This window comes from Serinus canaria, chromosome 11, assembly GCF_022539315.1.
Source record: "Serinus canaria isolate serCan28SL12 chromosome 11, serCan2020, whole genome shotgun sequence".
NCBI lineage: Eukaryota > Metazoa > Chordata > Aves > Passeriformes > Fringillidae > Serinus > Serinus canaria.
In genome coordinates, this window is record NC_066325.1 from 17,624,963 (window position 1) to 17,643,169 (window position 18,207).

The 18,207-nt window shown below is 40.3% G+C and overlaps 1 protein-coding gene across 1 annotated transcript in view; it reads left to right on the plus strand.

Annotated features, from left to right (window-relative positions):
- Nucleotides 1–18,207, plus strand: part of USP10 (ubiquitin specific peptidase 10) — a 45,864-nt gene that overhangs the window by 15,044 nt on the left and 12,613 nt on the right. Inside the window, exons 2-5 of the mRNA XM_030227559.2 lie at nt 4,415–4,483; nt 7,586–7,631; nt 12,042–13,067; nt 17,844–17,935. Of these exons, the coding sequence (XP_030083419.1) occupies nt 4,415–4,483; nt 7,586–7,631; nt 12,042–13,067; nt 17,844–17,935 (1,233 nt within the window). The remainder of the gene's footprint in view (nt 1–4,414; nt 4,484–7,585; nt 7,632–12,041; nt 13,068–17,843; nt 17,936–18,207) is intronic.

Sequence of the window (18,207 nt, forward strand, 5' to 3'; positions counted from 1 at the left end):
GTTTGCTGACATTAGTTAAGTCATGGGATTTTAGTGTGTTTTTTTAACACTGTACATCTCTGGTGAATGGTAAGATTGGGTTAGTCCTGAGAATTGCAGAATGGAACAGATCCATCAGTATGTTTTGGGTTTGGAGGTGTTCATTCATCCCAGAGGAGAAGTTTGGTGGCCTTGATGAGGAATTGGAAAGGTAGCAGAGGTAGAGCTGCCCTGTGTTTCATGCCCTCTTTGCAAGAATTCCACAGAGCCCCATTGTTCCCACACACCCCTTCCTCCCCCCAGAGGAGGTTTGCATTTCCCATCTGGTTTTTTATACAGTTGCAAGTGGAAGGTCACTGGGATGTGTTTGATACTGTTCTGATCCTGCTTTTAACCTGTGACAGAAATGCAGCTCCTCAGGCTGAGCTGTCCTGCGGGACCCTTGGGCACACTCAGTGCGGGGTCAGTGGTGGCTCTGCAGGGTTCAGTCATCCAGGGAGAGGGAGCAGTGAAATACCTGCTCCCAAACCCACCAGAGATTCCTTCCCAGGAGCCAGGACAGACTCACAGCCGACAGTCATCCAGGGAGAGGGAGCAGTGAAATACCTGCTCCCAAACCCACCAGAGATTCCTTCCCAGGAGCCAGGACAGACTCACAGCTCTGAGAGAGACTGTGGAGAGGGTTTGAAAGGAGAGGGAGGGCAGATGGGACTGAATTAAGCCTCTTAGGGATTAGGTATCTTTAAAAGAAAGTCTGGGGATATTGTTACAGTTGGAAATTTTCAGAACTTTCTCCCAGTGTTTTCTTTAGATTTTCTTCCACAATCAGTCTTGGTGTGAGACTGAACTCCTAAGCTTTATCCATGTGCTCCTGTGAATGAACACTGACACCATTGACTGCTGTGTAACATGATTTTCAAGCAGCTGCATTTTTGTCTGAGGCTATAAATCAAAATCAGTTTTTGAAATCAGCAATTGAATGTTAATCAGTGTTAAAGTAATATATATATATATATATTTTTTTTTGTCTTCAAATTTGTGTAGAGCTATTAATTAAATCTCTTGATTCCACAGGTAGTATTTATAAATATTTTGGGTTTGTATGTTGCCAGAATTTGTGTTACTGATGGGAATTTTTGTTGCAGCCTGGGCCAGGTGAGCTCTGTGCTCACGCCCAGTGCCCGACCTTCACTCAGGGCAGTTGCTGGTGCAGGTGAATGGCTGTTGCTGCCTTGGCACAGCAGTGATGGAGCAGCACAAGCAGCTTATCTCCAGCACAGCACAATCTCTCACCTGCTCCAGGGCTGACCCTGAGCTGTCTGTGTCTGACTCCCACTGTTCCTTGGAGCTTGTGAAGTCTGTCTCTTATCCCCCATGGGGAACTTGAGGTGCTGTGACAAACATGGCCAGAGAGTGGGACAGTGTGGGGCAGGTTAGCTGGGCATTAAGGGCATCAGTCTGATGCAGTTGTAATGGGTGTATGTTTCTTACACACTTGAAAATGCTAAAATTGGAATTGAAATAATCTGAAATGAGTTTGGCCAAGCTTTTAACGTGTGCTGATGTATTTCTGGCATGTGTTAAAATGTTATTTATAGAGTGGGGGAGAAATTAATGCTGACTGTGAGTAGCTTGTGTAAGTAATTTAATTAAATGTTTGATGTTCCAAGCATTAGATTTTGTCAGTTTGGAAAAGAAGGCAACTTTGAGAATTTTGGGGTTGGGGGAGTAATTTTGAGGGTGCAAACAAGTAGGACCCCAAAAGCTCATGCTCATAATGAGGTTATTCTTGTAAGGGTGTGCTACTTTTTATAAGATGCTCTTCCTTATATTACTTGGGCATTTAAGATGTTGTAAAACCTTCAAAATTTGAATTAATGGTACAGGGTAAGTAGTGCAATAATGCTGATGCTGTTTTTGAACTAAACAAGTATTTTCTTACTCAGGTAGCTTGTAAAGTGCCAGGTACACTGATTCCTTGGGATGGATGGACAGCAGGCAGGGAGTTACAGTATCTTCCAAATTGTTTAAAATACATCTTTTCCCCCTCTGAATCCTGTCTTTTTTTGGTAGGGGTTGTTATACTTGCCAAGGGATGTGCTATCACAGTTCTTTTTCACTTGAGTGCACAGTTGTGTCTCAAAAAGGGTAGAAAATTCTGTCCAGCTTGCAGAAGTTATTTCTGGAGAGATGAGGCTGACTGGAGGCAGAGGAGGTTGGTTAAACTGGGCAGGTTTAATGTCAGCAGTCCTTAAGTTTAAGGACTGATATCATCATGGCCTTCAGTTTATTTTGAAACATTATTTTTCCCAATTATCATGCAGGGATCTTTCAACTGGTGACTTAATGCTGGTGTGAAGCATTGGTAAATAAAAACAAATCAGATCAAATTCTGTTTATTTCAAGCTCTGTTTATTGAGCTTTAGTCTGACCCAGATGAGATGTTGCTAAATATTGAAAGTCTTGTTTTAAATTCCACAGGAAGAGTTGCATAGACACAAATTTCTCTATATGAATGCACCATTAAAACAGTTAATTAATATAGTATTAATGATCACTTTGTTCAATTTTTGTCTTGTGTTTCCTCATTAAAAATGAAGCTCAGAAAGACATACCAGGCCTGTGATACTTGGCTTCAAAATCTGGTGAATGAAATGACTGTGTTACATTATTATATGGAGAAATTGGGGTTGGATTTATGTAACTTTTAACAGACTACCCTTGAGATGATTGTTTTGTTCTGTGGCATGACAGCATCAAAAATATCCCCTAAAACATAATTTTAGTGACGAGTCAGCAAGTGATTTTCTTCAGTTTGTTTTTGGACTGTGATAAATTCTAGTTCATATGTTGCTGAATAAAAATGCCTTGGTTATACTGAAAGTATAAACCAAGTTTGAGTCCTGTGCCAGGAGCTGTGAAGCCACTTGGGTACAATTTAGGGATCTGTTGGGTTTGGGTGTTGGATTCTCCCTTGGTGGGCAGCAGTTGGCTGAGGGAAGAGTTTTTGAAGCATTAAATGTTTAACTGTGTTTCACCCTTTGAATCACAGATGCTCCAGTTTGTTTTGACTGTTTGAGTTGTTTGTAGTCTAAAGCAGATTACATTACTAGTTTTTTAAAAAACCTGAAGGCCATTAAAACGGGCACACTCTGCCACACGTGAAAGTGGTGTGTATATAAATCACTTTTTGTGTAAGAAAAGGGTGGTTTGTAATTGCTGGGGAATTTGGCTTTCAGTTAAGCTTTGAGATTTATGAATGTGGATGGCTGTGAGTCATGTAAACAGCAAGTTCCATTGGAATAAACCACCTCAAGTCTGGAAAAAAATCCTGTGATTGGGTTATTGTGTGTGCAGTGTGTGGCAGCAGCCTGCACTTCAGAAGAGATGATTTCCCGGAATTTGGGAATTCTTTTCTCTGGCTCAGCTCCCACTCTGGTTGTTGTGTCTCGATAGAGCCAAGCTAAGGATTTAGCACAAGCAAGACTCGGCACTGCTGAAAAAGCTTTCCTGGTGGGAGGGTGGAGGAGAGCAGAGAATTGTCCAGAATGGGCCTGGGAGAACATGGAGATAAATGGGAGTGGGGGCTGTGATGTGCTGGGCCAGACTGACCTGCTTTTATGCCATGGTTTTCAGTCCTCTTTGTCTGTTTTGTCAGTTTATTTAGCTCCTTCTTGAACTTCTTTCTGTCCCTAATATCTCTGTCCTGAATGTTTGGGTGTTATTCAGTCAATTACAGCTGGAGCCAACAGCTCAGGCTATTTTATTGGGAATCTTTTGTTTTATGTAAATTAAATTTCTCATTTTAGTGTCATTTTCTTTAGGTCTTGTTAGGTAGTGTTTTTCAGAGAGTATCTAGATGCAAAGTATCTGTAAAGCTGCAGGAGGATGATGTTGGGGAAAGATGTTTTATTTTAGGTTTGTTATGGAGAGTTTCAGGCACAGGAATAACAGGATTGATGGTTTTTGTGTATTTTCCCACACCTGAGCAGTTTCAGTTCTTTGTGCCCTCAGGTGCACTTAGTCATGTGGAACCTCTCAGTTTAGCACAACTCTGGAGAAATAATTCTTGGGTTTTTTTCTTTTTGTGAGGGGTGGGTTTAGAAGGCAAACCAGCCTTTGCCTGGAGCTTGTATGAACTGATGCAGCTGCACCAAAACATGGTTTTAAACTGGTCACAGGATGAGGAGCAGTTTGTGATCACCTGCCATGGGAATCTGAAGGAAATGCTTTGCTTACACTTTCAGAGCCTAAAATTCTTTGGTAAAGATGTAGGAAGGAACCAAGATGGGAGTTGGGATGCAAGGTAGAGTTTCTGACTCCCAGCACATGGGTCTTTTTGAATTCTAGTATCCTCATGGATTTTAATATGAATTTATTAATTGTATTGAATATACATAGTTCTTTAACAAAGATCCTTCTCTTTTATTTTTAGTATATTTTTGGGGAGTTCAGCCCTGATGAATTTAATCAGTTCTTTGTGACTCCACGATGCTCTGTTGAGGTAAGATCTACTTTAAACTTGTTTTAGAAATAACGTTTTGAAGCTCCATCTCTGTGTGAATTTGAAATAAAACAATTCAAATATTTGTCATTCACTCGGCTTGCTAATTTACAAACTGAAAATTTTATTCAGTAGTCTTCTTTCCATGTATGTGGATATTAAGTCAATTTTTAGACATAAATTAATGATTCCACTTTCTGTTTGTCATCTTTCAGAGCTGGACTAGCTGACAGTAGTGGTGGGATGTTGATAATAAATTTTCCAGCCCTGTACCTCAGTTTTTATTGGTTTTTAAAAGAGGTGGATACTGAGAACTTTCCCAGTAGAGTTCTTTGTTGTAAGGTGGGCTCCTAATCCTTGGGGAGCCTTTGGAAGCACAGGGATTGTTAGTATTTTTGGCCAGGTGGAGCACTGCTGCCCCTCAGAGCTGTGCTCACAGAGAAGGCTGTGTGTGAGGTCTAAGAAATGCATTAATAATGAGCTAATTAGTGACAGAGAGAACCACAGAGTGGGAACAGTTGTCTTTGTGTGTTGGAGTTCATTACATACTCACATAGCATTGTAGGCTCTTATTCTCTGTAGTTCTTGCTAGACAATCATGAAACCATTTTCCTTTATAGGGAGGAGTTTTATCCCATTGTCCTCATCTCCAGACTTGAAAAATAATTTTCCTCTGGGTCCATTTCCATGTATTTCCTCCAGACATTTCCATTGAGACATTTCAGTCACGCTTCCATCCTGCCCTCTCAACATAAAGGAAACAAACACTCGAGCTGTAGATGGGGAAATCCTTTTGTCACAGTTTACAAACCATTGTTAATGTGACTTTACTTTCCTGTAGCTTAATTTTCCAAGGGTAATTAGTGTAATAACCTGCTGAACAATGAAAGGGCATGAAGGGAATGGGGTGGGGTGGGGAGTGAGGGAAGTTCAGAAAGGAAAAAGAGCATTTGTTTTTTGGGGGGAGAGCTGTGTCTCTGGTCTGTGGGAAGCAGAAGAGATCTTTAGGTAATTCCTGTTAGCTGTGATGATCCTGCTGTTCTCCCACCATAATTGCAGTCACAGCAGTGGGACATTTTCATCCCATGTAGTGTCACCTGAAGTGCCCCCATCAGCCTTTTCAGCACTTACTTTGGGGATGATGAAAATGTCATCTCTTGATTTGTGCAAAGCTGTTCTCAAAGTATGAACCTGCAGCACCAGCACCAGTGTGACTTCATTTTCTCAGTGTACCACTTACTGGTTAGCTGTCAAAATAAAGAGCTGTTGAACAATGTTCCTCAAGTTTGTCCTTGATCTGGTTCACTTCAATGTTTTAATTACCTGGATGATGAAATAAAAATGGTGCTTATTAGTTTTGCATTAATTGATGTAAAGAATTGGTCTGAAAAAGGCAGGGTGAAACTCAAGAAGGATGAGCCAGAGCTGATAATGCTGCAGTGATGTTTGACACACATCGTGGTGGGGACAGTCCCCACATGTGCTGCTGTCCCTCTGAGGTCCCTTAACCACACAGCCAAGGGGGACTGGCAAGGGAGTAGTTCAAGCTAAAAGGAAATATAGGTTGGATATTGGGAAAAAGTTTTTTAATGAAAAAGTGATAAAGTTCTGGAGTTGTCTGCCTGGGGAGGTGGTGCAGTCCCCATCCCTGGGTGTGTTTAACAAAGCCTGGATGTGGCACTGGGTGCCAGGGTTGAGTTGAGCTGTTGGGGCTGGGTTGGACTCCATGATCTTGAAGGTCTCTTCCAGCCTGGTCATTCTGTTGTCTAAAATGTCCCTTTTACATGGGACATTTTTAACAGGTGTTCTGTCTCATACCTGTTGGCTGGGGTAGTTCACATGATTCAGGTGTATGGAATAAGTCAGCTTTGCAAGAGTGCTGTTGATTAATCTGATATGTTTGAGACCAAGAGCTTGACTGCTTTTTAAAAATCTTATTCTCTGAAGGTCTTTGCTTTGGATAAAAACAAAAATTATAAGGTGTATCATAAACTGTTTGTTATAGACATTTAGAGTAATTTTTTTAAAATTATATTGAACCTGTGTTCAAAATTAATATGGAGCTTGACCCACTGATTCTCATTTTTGCTTTGAAAAGATGATCTATTAAGATGTATTTGGTTTGAAAAGATGATCTATTACTATGTATTGAGGTTCATAAATGGGTTTCCAGCATGTGGGTTTTTTGTATACTTTTGCAGTGGAATTTTAGGAATATTTTTTGCTGTTTCTGATGCACTGGTGTCTGCAGTGCATTAAAAAGATGATATGTGAGTATGTGTAGCGTAGGGAATTGAAAACTTCAATAAAGAAATCTTTTATTTGTTACAGCATTGGAGTTACTTAGAATAGCATTGTAAACTGCACTGTCCCCTCAGTGTTGTGTCTCCCTCTGCAGAACCAGTTCTGTGTTCTCCAGGAGCTGCTGGAATGCAGTGTGGCAATGGCTGCCAGTTCTGCAGACACAGGAGAAGCTTTCAGCTGCTCAGGAGGTTTAGGGGCAAGTGAGGGGAGTTAGGAGTTGCCCACCTGTGGTTACACCATGGCAAGGGTCCTGTCATTCCTGATTCCATAAAATGATGGCAGTGTCTATACAGGAGTTAGCCACACCCTGTGCTGTGGGTTCTTCATGCTTAGGCTGATCAGTGTGTTCAAGAACCCACCTTAGCTGAGACATCCCAAGGGCCACACTGGAGCAGGTTGAGAGTCAAAAGGTTCAGGTGTGATTGTTGGCTGTGCAGAAGTTTGTTTCATCCGTTCCCAATTTGGTCTGTCTTCAACTTTTGTCTAAAAAGAGGAAATGTTCCTCATGAGCTGATGAAGAAAGATGCTGGGAGGTGAATTGCTTGAGAGCTTGGTGAGGCTGTTGTGTGTAACCAAGATTATCTTTATCTCTCAGTACTTGTGGTAATCTGCAAGGACACCTGAAGCTGCAGTGGGATTTGATAAATATAGAAGCATGAGTTCAAGGCATCCTCTCCAAAAATCAAATCTCAATTATGATGTTATTTTTAAAGGATTTGGATGTTTCATTCGAAACTGATATGAAATGTTCATAGATTTGCTTTGCCTTTAAATAAGTTTCATTTCTTTTTTGTACAGCTCCCCCCATACAATGAAACAGTTTCATGTGGTATTAAATCCACAGGTAAGTTTCATGATGGTAAGAAATCAAGAATTTTTTTTTTAAATTTCAAGGTTGTGACACTTTCCTGAGATTTACTGTAACCTCTCTTTAAATGCAATTGTTACAACTTGCTCAGCACCTCCGCAGGCATATATTAGGCAGGTCAGATTTTTAAACTTTACTGAATGATACCTGTGAGAGGTTTTGAAAATCCTGCATTGAACTCCAGCTAATTAAAGTGGGCATCTTATTCCTCCTTCACTGTGCTGCCACATAGTCAGAGTCCTGTGGAAACACTGCAGGATGTGGCTGTGACAATGAGGGGGGCTGAAGAGCCATAGCATGAGTATTGTCTAACAATTACAGCAAGACTGCTCTGCAAGCAGTGCTCTGCTCTGTGCTCCCTTTGACTCTTGTTTCTGCCTGGCTTGGCTATTTTTCTGGTTTGTTTTTTTTTAATCTCTTGATGAAGGTGTGACTTGATGTAAAACTAAATTACAGAGTTCCCCTTTTAAGCTGTAACACTCACAGGTCTCCTCTGCCTCAACCCCAAAACCTGGCCTTACTTCAGAGTTGCAATAAGTGCACAGGTAGGTGGGAGCTGCCCTAGGATCTTTACTCTGAATAGTTTCAACCAAACTTCCACAGAATTTTAAGCAGCAATGAATCAGTTTTTAGTTTATTCCCTGGAGCAGAGAGTAAGGAAGCTGAGACTTAGATGTATATGAAAATGACTCCAGGTCTCCTTGGAAAATCATGGAAACATCTGACTGAACATTTCTCAAAAATGCTCAGAAGAGGACCAAACTACACCTTAGTGTTTAAGCACCCCTGATCATTGTGCTTAAAGACTTTGGCCTTCCTTTTGAAGATAAACAAGATAAGTCAGAAAGAAGGACCACAGGTCGCATTTGAGAGCACATCAGCAGCACTTCTGACAATTCAGGAGTTTTATTTAGTGCAGGACCAGTTTTAGGACCCTGAGTAGTTCTAAATAGGGGTTGGAAAGGCTCTTTAAAAAGACCATATGGTGTGAATTGTCTGTTGGTGACAGGGGCATCCAGTCATATATTTCTTTGTCTAACTAGATTTAAGTTTTGTTCTTTCAGACTGAGATTTTAATGTTCACAAGCCATACAGAAAGATGGTTTGTACAAATGTCTTTCAGATCATTCCTAGACCTTGAGAGAACCCCTCCCAGCCCTGAGATTAGGTAATGACAGCAAATTAGGTTTTGCTTGAAAAATGTCTTTAACAATCTTGCACTCTACTGTGCATGCACATTGTCACTGTGATGGCTGCATAGGAGGCTGTGCAAACTAAACTGGAATGCTTGGTTATGCAGAATATTTGTATTTTTATATGATGACACACACTTACCATGTTACCATTCCCCATAGTCTTCATTTTTTTCTGTACTTATCTTCAGTGTTTAACTTTATTACAGAGTCAGAATATCTGTTAACACCTACTAGGAGTAATCAAATCATGGCTTAAGCTCTAATATTCAGAACTCTGTTCACACTAATTAGTACTGTGCAGTCACAGATTTTGGACTGTCCTTGGAGCATCTGTTGGTGCTTGTTTCAATATGTGTGCCATGTTGTTCATGGCACAGAAATCTGTTTCAGTCCATTCAGAAATAGAGCTGTGAACTAGATTGAAACAAAGATGCCCTGAAGCAAAGTGGAAAGTCAAAACAAATAAGAAAAAAAATTACCTCTTATTTTTCTCAAGTGAGCTTGACACAACCTTACAGCAAATGAGCTTCTGCCAGTCATTCCACAGACTAACTGTACAGTAGCTGCTGGTATTTAATATTCTAATCCTGCTGTAAGGTGCAAAGATTAATTGCTCAGCTGTAACGTCCTGATTTGTGTGTTAAAAGCTACAACATCAGTTCTGCTCTTGGCAAGGTGATCTGTAAGAGATGTGTTCTGTTTTCTGCTCCCCACTAGCCCTGAATGGGTTCCTGTGATTATTTAGTGTACAATAAACTGATAAATTCACCAAAACTAGAAAAAAAGCTCCCTTAGATGATTTTTGCCAGGTTAGTTCTGAGTCACACAAGTGCTGGGAGCTTGCTGGGGAGAGAGGAGCAGGACAGGGGTACAGAGGTGACAGCTTTTACCTTGGCCTCTGATTGACTTGACTCCCCCAGGGAGGGAATCCACATTCTTTGTTTTGAAGCAATTGCTATTTGCTTGAACTTGGATTTTGGGAAAAGAAGTAGTCATTAATTATTTGAACTGGTAGGGATTTGAAATGTGCCCAGTAATTCATTTCTTTCAAGGCTGGAGGAATATTGGGTGTTACCAATTGTTGCCTGTGCTTTGTGCTGTTGTAAAAAAGAGTAGAAAGAACCAAAACAGATGAACTAATGAGGAATGGTTTTGTTGTGGATTTAGATCACATAAAGCCCCCAAAACTTTGCATTTGCACTCAGATGAAGCAGTTTGGAGCTGTGTGTGCGCAGCCAGCTCAGGCTCTGTGGCACTGCCAGCCCCTGGGGCAGGAGGTGCTGCCTGAGCTCTCCCAGTGCACACCAGGCACAGCTTCCCCCTCCCTGGCTCCAGGCTGCTGATTTTTCAAAAAGGAACTTGAGCCCTCTCTTCTGGGTGCTGATGGCTCGTCAGTGATTGCAGAAGTGGTTGGTGAATGGCAGACAGGGTGTTAAAAATGCTTTCTCACAGGGAGAGGGGGAAAAAAATAGGAATTTAGAAATGAGAAATTTGAAATTCTCTCTTTTCCTAAGATGATTTAGAGACACCAGATGTGTGTGGAATTTTTACCCTTTTTCATTCCTAAAAAGTTTCCTTTAGTCTGACTGGCAGCAAGATTGAATTTGATATGTGACCTGTTTGCTTGTCATATAGTCAGATTAAAAGATCAATGCAGAAAAGCAATTAACATCTTTATAATTTGTTCATTAAGTCGTTATACGTTGGTATTGCATGGATAAGTCAGACCTCAGCACACATTGTATGTTTGTTACTCTTCATGTGATATTAAAAAATGCAGATTCTTGTTCCTTTCACATTTTTTAAAGCTAAAATATTTCTTAGCAGATTTTTCTAGAGAACATCCAGAACTGCAAAATTTTTATATTGACAGTCATATATCAAAATATTCCCTACTAGATTGTTTTCCCAGAGGATTATTTCCTTAGGTGTGTGAATAACTTCTTTTCTGGGAACTTTTGGTTGCCTTTTTGTTGTGTTTAATAAAACAACCACCTCATTTTTAGTGAGTCTGTGATGTATTTGTTGATATCATGCATAATGTAAGTGTCACAAAATCTTAAAAGTTTAGTGCTGTATCCACATAATTCCTTTGGAATTAATACCTAGTGGTGTTTGGTTCTGCAGTAAGGCTTAAAAATTGGAAATGTGTGTTTGAGCCTCCATTGTTAAGGAAACACAAAATGAAATGTCTTTGAAACAGTAACATGCATATCATAAAGACCTGTAGAGCTTGAAAATGTCAGCTTACCTTCTAAATTCCTGAAACTGTTTCATTAATTTTATGTCTTTACTCAGTAGTTACAGATAGTTGTAGCTGAAGTGTTCAGTGTTACCACTTAGCACACATACATTATAACAATAAATAAATTCCAGGAAATTGCAGAACTTGGTGGCTGAAAATATTTCCTGATACTGCAGCCTGCCATGAGAATATTTCTTTAATTCCAGGGCAAATAAATAAATCAATTAAATGAAAAAAAAAAAAAAAAACCTAGTTCATAAGTTTTCAGTGCAATTCCTATGTACAAGTTGAATGCTGATTTATGTTGAGGAATGTGTTGTATTTGGGGTCATAAAATCCTGGATACCGTCACTCTGGCATGGTAATACATTTGTGATAAAATTAAAGAAGTTATAAATGAGCCTGGAGGCTTGAAAGCTTTAATTGTTCCGTGCAATTAATAAATAGATTTTTCAGTTATGTTTGGTTGTGATAAGTCCCACCAGAAAAACCAAACCCAGCCCCTCAAAAAGCAAACCTCACATATGGAAAAGTTAAAAAGGGAAAGGCTTGGATTTTGTAATTGTCAGTTGAACAGACTGGCTTGAAAAAAGCATGGAATTAAATGTTACACCATATTTCATAGGCAATTATCCAGTAATAATTTAATACTGATTATTCCTGTAGACCTTGGACTTTAATAGTTTTTCTTACGAGGGGAATTTGATAAGGGACTATGTGCAGGATTTGTACATTACATAACTGGTTAAGAAATCCTGAATCATGCTCTGCTGTCTTTAAGAAAATGATCTTTTGAAAGTTGTCGTGGTTGAGAATGAGAATTCCTTTTGTTTGGGGAGTACTTTGTTTTCTGAGTTATGGGAAAATAGGAGAGTGTTTTTCTTGCTTTTGTAGCTTTTTGATTCAGTGTGATTCTCTGACTGAGATTTGCTTTCTCTTGTCCAGGGGAAGAGTATCAGAGAATTGAATTTGGTGTTAATGAAGTCATCGAGACTCAGTCATCTGTCCTGAATAACACCGACTACAGTATTTCCAGTACTCTGAATCCTCAGGCTCCAGAATTCATTCTCAGCTGTGCACCTGCTCAGAAAACCCCAGATGATGCTCTCAGCGACACAAACTACAACTCCATTGACTGCCAGTTCAGTGACCCCACCCTGGCTCTGGACAGCGGCTCCAACGCTGAAAACGACGCCTTGGCTGGGGGCCTCGGGCAGAGGGAGCGGAAGAAGAAGAAAAAAAGACCCCCCGGATACTACAGTTACTTGGAAGATGTCCCCGACGGCGTGGCTGCCCCGGAGGCGCTGGTGAACGGCCACGCCTCGGCCGCGGGACTCAACAGCCTGAGCACGGAGGACACGGAGCTGGCAGGAGACCTCCCCTCGCTGGCCACGCCGAGGACTTGCAGCAGCCCCGCCAGCTCCGTGGACTTCCTGGCCGGAGCTGCGTGTGCCGAGCCCGGCCCCGGCGCCGCAGCCCCCGGCAGGACTGCCGGGCAGCCCGAGGTATGCCGCCTTGCTCATTCTGAACGGTTCTGCCTCCCCCCGGAGGCCGTCAGAGAGAGCCCCCTAAGGACAGCTGTTGTACAGGCTTATGCTGGTACTGATACTACTGAAACTCTTGGCGTTACTAATGGACAAACACTTGAATCCTCTGGTGAGGACACAGCTGCCAATGGGGTAGAATTGCACACTGTGGAAAGCACTGACTCAGACCAAGCTAAGCCTGAGGAAGCTTCACCTACTACTGAGGCAACGGTCCCGCTTGCAGGATCAGTCCCTGTTAATCAGCCTGCAAAATCGTGGGCTAGTCTTTTTCACAATTCCAAGCCCTCTGCTTCCACATCTGTGGTCTATGTTGAGACTAAGTATACCCCTCCTGCCACATCTCCTCTGGTCCCTGAAAAACAGGTTGAAGTGAAAGAGGGGCCTGTTCCAGTTTCAGAGGATCCCGTAGCCATAAAGATTGCAGGTATAGTTAATACACACGAGTGGATGTTACACTGCGAGGGTATTAGCTCTGCTTGTAAACAGGAGTGTGAAGTATTGATAGAGAACATTCCTCTGGTAATGAGCTGACTGTTCAAACACTGCATGAAGGATGTCATTTGAATTAGCCAGTTTGTATCCCCCTGAGTAAACATTCCTAGCAGGCATTGCCATGTCATTATCCCAGATACAAGGAAACTATTGCTGCTTGTCAAACAACTTGTCAAACAGTCTGTGCAAGTGATCTGTGGTTTCAAATAGGCTGTGTGCTGTTACAAAAAGGAGAATATGTTAGGTTTGTTCAGAAAATGGTGTGTTACATTATCCAGTATTTACAATTTTGTAGTGTTCCATTACAAGAAGAGTATTACTATGTTTATACCAAAGTAGCTGAAATTTCTGGGCACTAAACAGCAGCTGAAGTGTGATGGCTACGTAGGTCTTGCTTCAAAAATTTCAATTCAGGAAATATATTTACTAATATGCTTCTTGTGGGTCTGTCCTTCCAATGTAACCATTATAAACAGTATTGCTGTATCCATAACCAATGCTAGCTGTTCCCAGTTCAAAAATAACCCTAAGGAACTGTCCAGAGGGGACATCAGGCTAGGAAATGAGTGATACAAAGCTTTGACTCTTGGTCCTAATGGGAAGGACTAGAAACTGCAGGAGGCTGGCTGTGCAGATTCAGCCAGAAATGGTGAAGGTCTCCCAGCCTGGGTGCATTTTGTGTCACTGACTCACCACTGTTGGAACCAAAGTAATTATTTTAAATCTGTGAAGTGGTCAGTGTGTGAGAAGGCTTTGTGCAGACTCCTGCTGTTTATGCTACAAGCTAATTTACAGGTACAATGCTGTTTTGAGAGTGACAGCTTCAAGTCAGGTTTCCACTCTGAACAGAAGCTGACCTGGAGATGATGATGCTCAGAGTGCCCAGAATTGTGTGCTGCCTCTCCTCCCCTCCTTACTCAGCAATGGTTTCATTATTCAGAACTGTCTGTTGAGAGAAAAGTTGTCAGAATAATTTATATTTCAGTGTGTTTTCCACTTAGGTGTCACAAACACTGTGTTAAAGCAATATATATATATATATATATATACACACATACACACAAAAAAGACAAGTGATTACAGTCTGTATGAACCCATGTGGAGAATGTTGTCTTAAAAATCTCAAGTTGTCATTTGGTAAAGATTTTTAGCTTAAAACTGTTTTGTGACCATCATAAAGCTGGGGTTGCTTGCCATAAATGGAAAAGATTTTTTCCTCTTGTCCAAGTTGTTCCAGCTGTAACTTAACTTTCTAGACTTTCACTGTTTCTGTACTATTTTTTGCCACCAGGTGGGAGCAGAGTTTTTTATTTTGTCTTCACTGTAGTAAACCACAAATGTAACTTTTACCAAGTTTTCTTCTGCACCTTCACTATTAGCTTGCTCTTAGGGCAGAGGAGTATTCATGAGTATAGATAAAAGGAATTAATCTGCTCCTTGTAGCTGATTTAGGTAGGAGTTATTGCTGTAATTCCTGTAATTCAGATGCTGCTGATTTTGGTGTAAAATGTTTACTTGAAGATCTGACTGCCATGTGATCAGTGCTTTGCTCTGTGGAAAAAGGTGGTTTTCTTGATTTTCTTTATATGTACTGGAGTTCTCTGTCCTGTTTGGAAAACAGGTACCTGAGTGCTTTGTTCATCCACCCACACTCAAAAATGTGTTACAAGAACTTCAGGTCATGATTTCCAGACAGATCATTAGCACTGTACTGTAGATACTGAATTTCAAATCTCCTGCCTTGTGATCATCACTGTGTGAGGGTCTGTGTGTTTGTCAGGTGTGTTCCTTGTTTGCCCTGTGGCTGAGTTGAGATCCCCCTGTTGGATTTGCTGGGAATTCAGCAGCTTCAGCTCATGCCAATGGGAATGAGTATTTGACCACAAGTACCATGGGGTGCTGGACACAGGTAAACTCTACACCTGAACTATCTTGAGTTAGCAGGCAAAATTAACAAATCCAATTAACAACCCAGTGCTGGAGTGCCAAGATCCTTCTGCACAGTTCTTATTTAGAACAGCTGTTCAGCACACAAGAAGAGAAGTTGCTTTTCCAGGGAGAAATTGTTGGTTTGTACTTCAATTTCAGCAGTTATTACAAGGGATGTAAATGATTCACAGGCACCCTGAAGATAATTTAATGCTCCTTAATTCAGCCTGCAGAGATCTGTGATTCCTTTAGCCTCAGACAGAAGCTACACAAGGTAAGGAAGTGATCAGGTCTAGAAAATAAATAGACAAATTTCATGTTAATCTTGATGAGAAACAAATACAGAAGAGGTAATTTTAGCAAGTGTCGAAGATGTATCTGCTGTGCAGGTGCTGCACTTGAATGTGTAGAAAGGGCCAAGTGCAGTAATTATGCACCACAGCCTAATTTAGATGATAGGACAAACATTTTAATAATTAATATCTAAAGGATAGTGAGGTCATAAGTTATATTGGTAAAAAATACGGCTCTTCAAGCCTTTACTTGCCACATTTCACATTGATCCCCTGTGATTATAACCTGATAATTAATAATGCCTTATATAATGTTGAAAATAAGCTAAGGAAATAAGTGATTGGAAAAATACCAATTCTCTGAGTAGTCTTATAACTCTTCTTTGCTGATCTTAGGAAAAATTGCATTGAGAGAATCTAAAATAATTTTCTGAATCATGTTTGCTTGCAGTGTTTTCACTGTGGGTGATGGAGGTAACAGTGCCCATAAAATCTGTTTACAGCAGGCAGGATTTCAGATGAATCAAAGAACAGAAACTTTTAAGATCTGACTAAATCTGGAATGATTTTAAATTAGGAGGAAGGGAATCCAATAAATGCAAGTATGAAGGGCACCAGAGCAGAAACCAAATGCAGGTACCATGTGAAGAACTAATGGTAGACATATTAGAGAAAAAGATCTGGAAGTTCTAGGGAATTGATGAATGTCTTTAGTAGAGCTGAAGAAGACAAAGTTTCTTTTCCCCAGCGTGTGTTGATACCAATTTACATGGAATACATGGAAAATAACTAATTCTGCTGTTGAGGACTTGATGCAATGGCAGTCTTTGGGCATTCCTTCTGAAGGAAAATTTCATGGTGCAGCAGCAAAAATGGAAATAAGATTTAAAGATTTAAAGGTTCCTGTGTGTTAGCTGTAAGCTGGAGATGTGCTGTTGGGTAGACAAACCCAAGTCTTTGTTAAGAAGCAAAACTCCCAGGAATGGCACTGGAGCTGTTCACAAAGCAGCTTTGTGACCACAAGAGGATGCTAAAGGTCCTCTTAATATCTTTATTGAGCATGATGCAAAAATGGGGAAGAAAAGAGTTAATGTAAGAAGTTATTGATAGACACAAAAAATAGAAACTTTTTCTGTTACTTTTATCCTTATTTTCAACAATGATGAATTATGTTAACTGAAATATCGTGTGTGAACACAGTTCAGATGTTGGTGTTTGACAATACATTCTGAAGTACTTTAGCAGTAATTTAATAACATATTCTAGCCTTCACTAGAAAAGAATCTTATTCTGCATCTGTGCTACCTCATCTTCCATTTTACATTTCCTTGCTGTCTGCTCTTTCAGGTGGCACGTTCTTTATGTAATAGACAACTGAATTAAACTTGTATTTTTATTTTTTTTAATTTTGTTTGCTTAGGACTGATGTTATCTGCAGGAAATATGATCTTATAGATAGGGAGATAGCTTGGCAGCAGAAGGATGTGGATTTTGTTTGCAGTTCTGCCATGTCCTCTGCTTACTTTGTACCTTTGCTTTTGTACCTACATCATGTTATTTTATCTTTTTGGTCCTGTAGTGAACAACTCAAATTCTTTCAGTTTATAGCATATGAGAGCTTTAGAGCCCCTCACATTTATTATAAAAAAAATAACCCCACTGGTACACAATTGCTATATTTACTTGCACTTTGTATTTTGTCTTGTATACACCTTATTTTGCAAGTTTTAAGAATATGAGCTCCAATATTTTCTTTGAACAGTTCTTATTTAGGTTTCTAAATAACAGGTCAGGATTCCTGGAAAAGCTCCCTTTGTTGTTCTTGGTTTCATAACTGGGACAGACTAATGTGCAGTGGTTTCTAAGTTTTCAGCTTGGGTTTTGAAAGCAGGAAAGAGTAGGAATTACATTATGTAAGGCTGTTATCTCGTAGGTTTTGGAAATGTTAAATAAAACTGTGTAAAAATGTTAAATAGAACTGTGTGTTCTGAAGAGCAGAGCACATCAGCCTGTGTGTGTGCACTGAGATGATTTTGTTGTAAGATAGGGGATGGTGAAACTTCTGAACTGAGACTGCTGCATTGGCTTCATCCCTCTTCAAAGCAGAAAAATGTGGGAAATCCTTCACAAAACCGTGACGAGTGATTCCAGCTAATGGCATTTTATATCTGTGTATATATCTATGTAGCAATGTAAATAAAATCTCTGGATTTAGGAAAACAAACAGCCAGATCAATAGGTCTTGCTTTGGAATGACAGTGATCAGTTTTGTATCAGCATCTCCTGCTCTGAATCCCTGGATCTTCGGTGGAAGAAAAACGTCTGGTTTGGAATGGGAGCAGTGGGTAAACAGAGTGGAAATCATCTGCTGAAGATTCTGGGAATCTTGTTCATTGATTTGAATTCCTGTGTAATGCTGCAGCAGATATTTGTTTGATGTTCACGAGAGTTTTGTTGATGCTCAATTTACTGTTTTCATTCTGCAGAAATACTGGAAAATGTAAGACTAATACATAAACCAGTGTCTTTGCAACCCCGAGGGCTGATCAACAAAGGAAACTGGTGCTACATCAATGCTGTATCCTTCCCTGGGAAAAAATTAATGCTCTTAAGTTGATATTTTTATATTATATCTGTCAGAGTTGTTTTGGATTGTTCTGGTAAGTATTTTCTAGAAGTGTTTTGTTTTCCAAGATCCTGCTCCTGTGGTTAAAATGTTGAAGTGTAGCAGCCAGAAATCCAGGGGGATTTTGGATCATTGAATCTGGTGTGCAGGGTTCCCCTGCAATCCTGTTTGCAGTTTGTTACCTGTGTTAAAATATTTCAGACCTGTAACTTCTCCTGACTGAA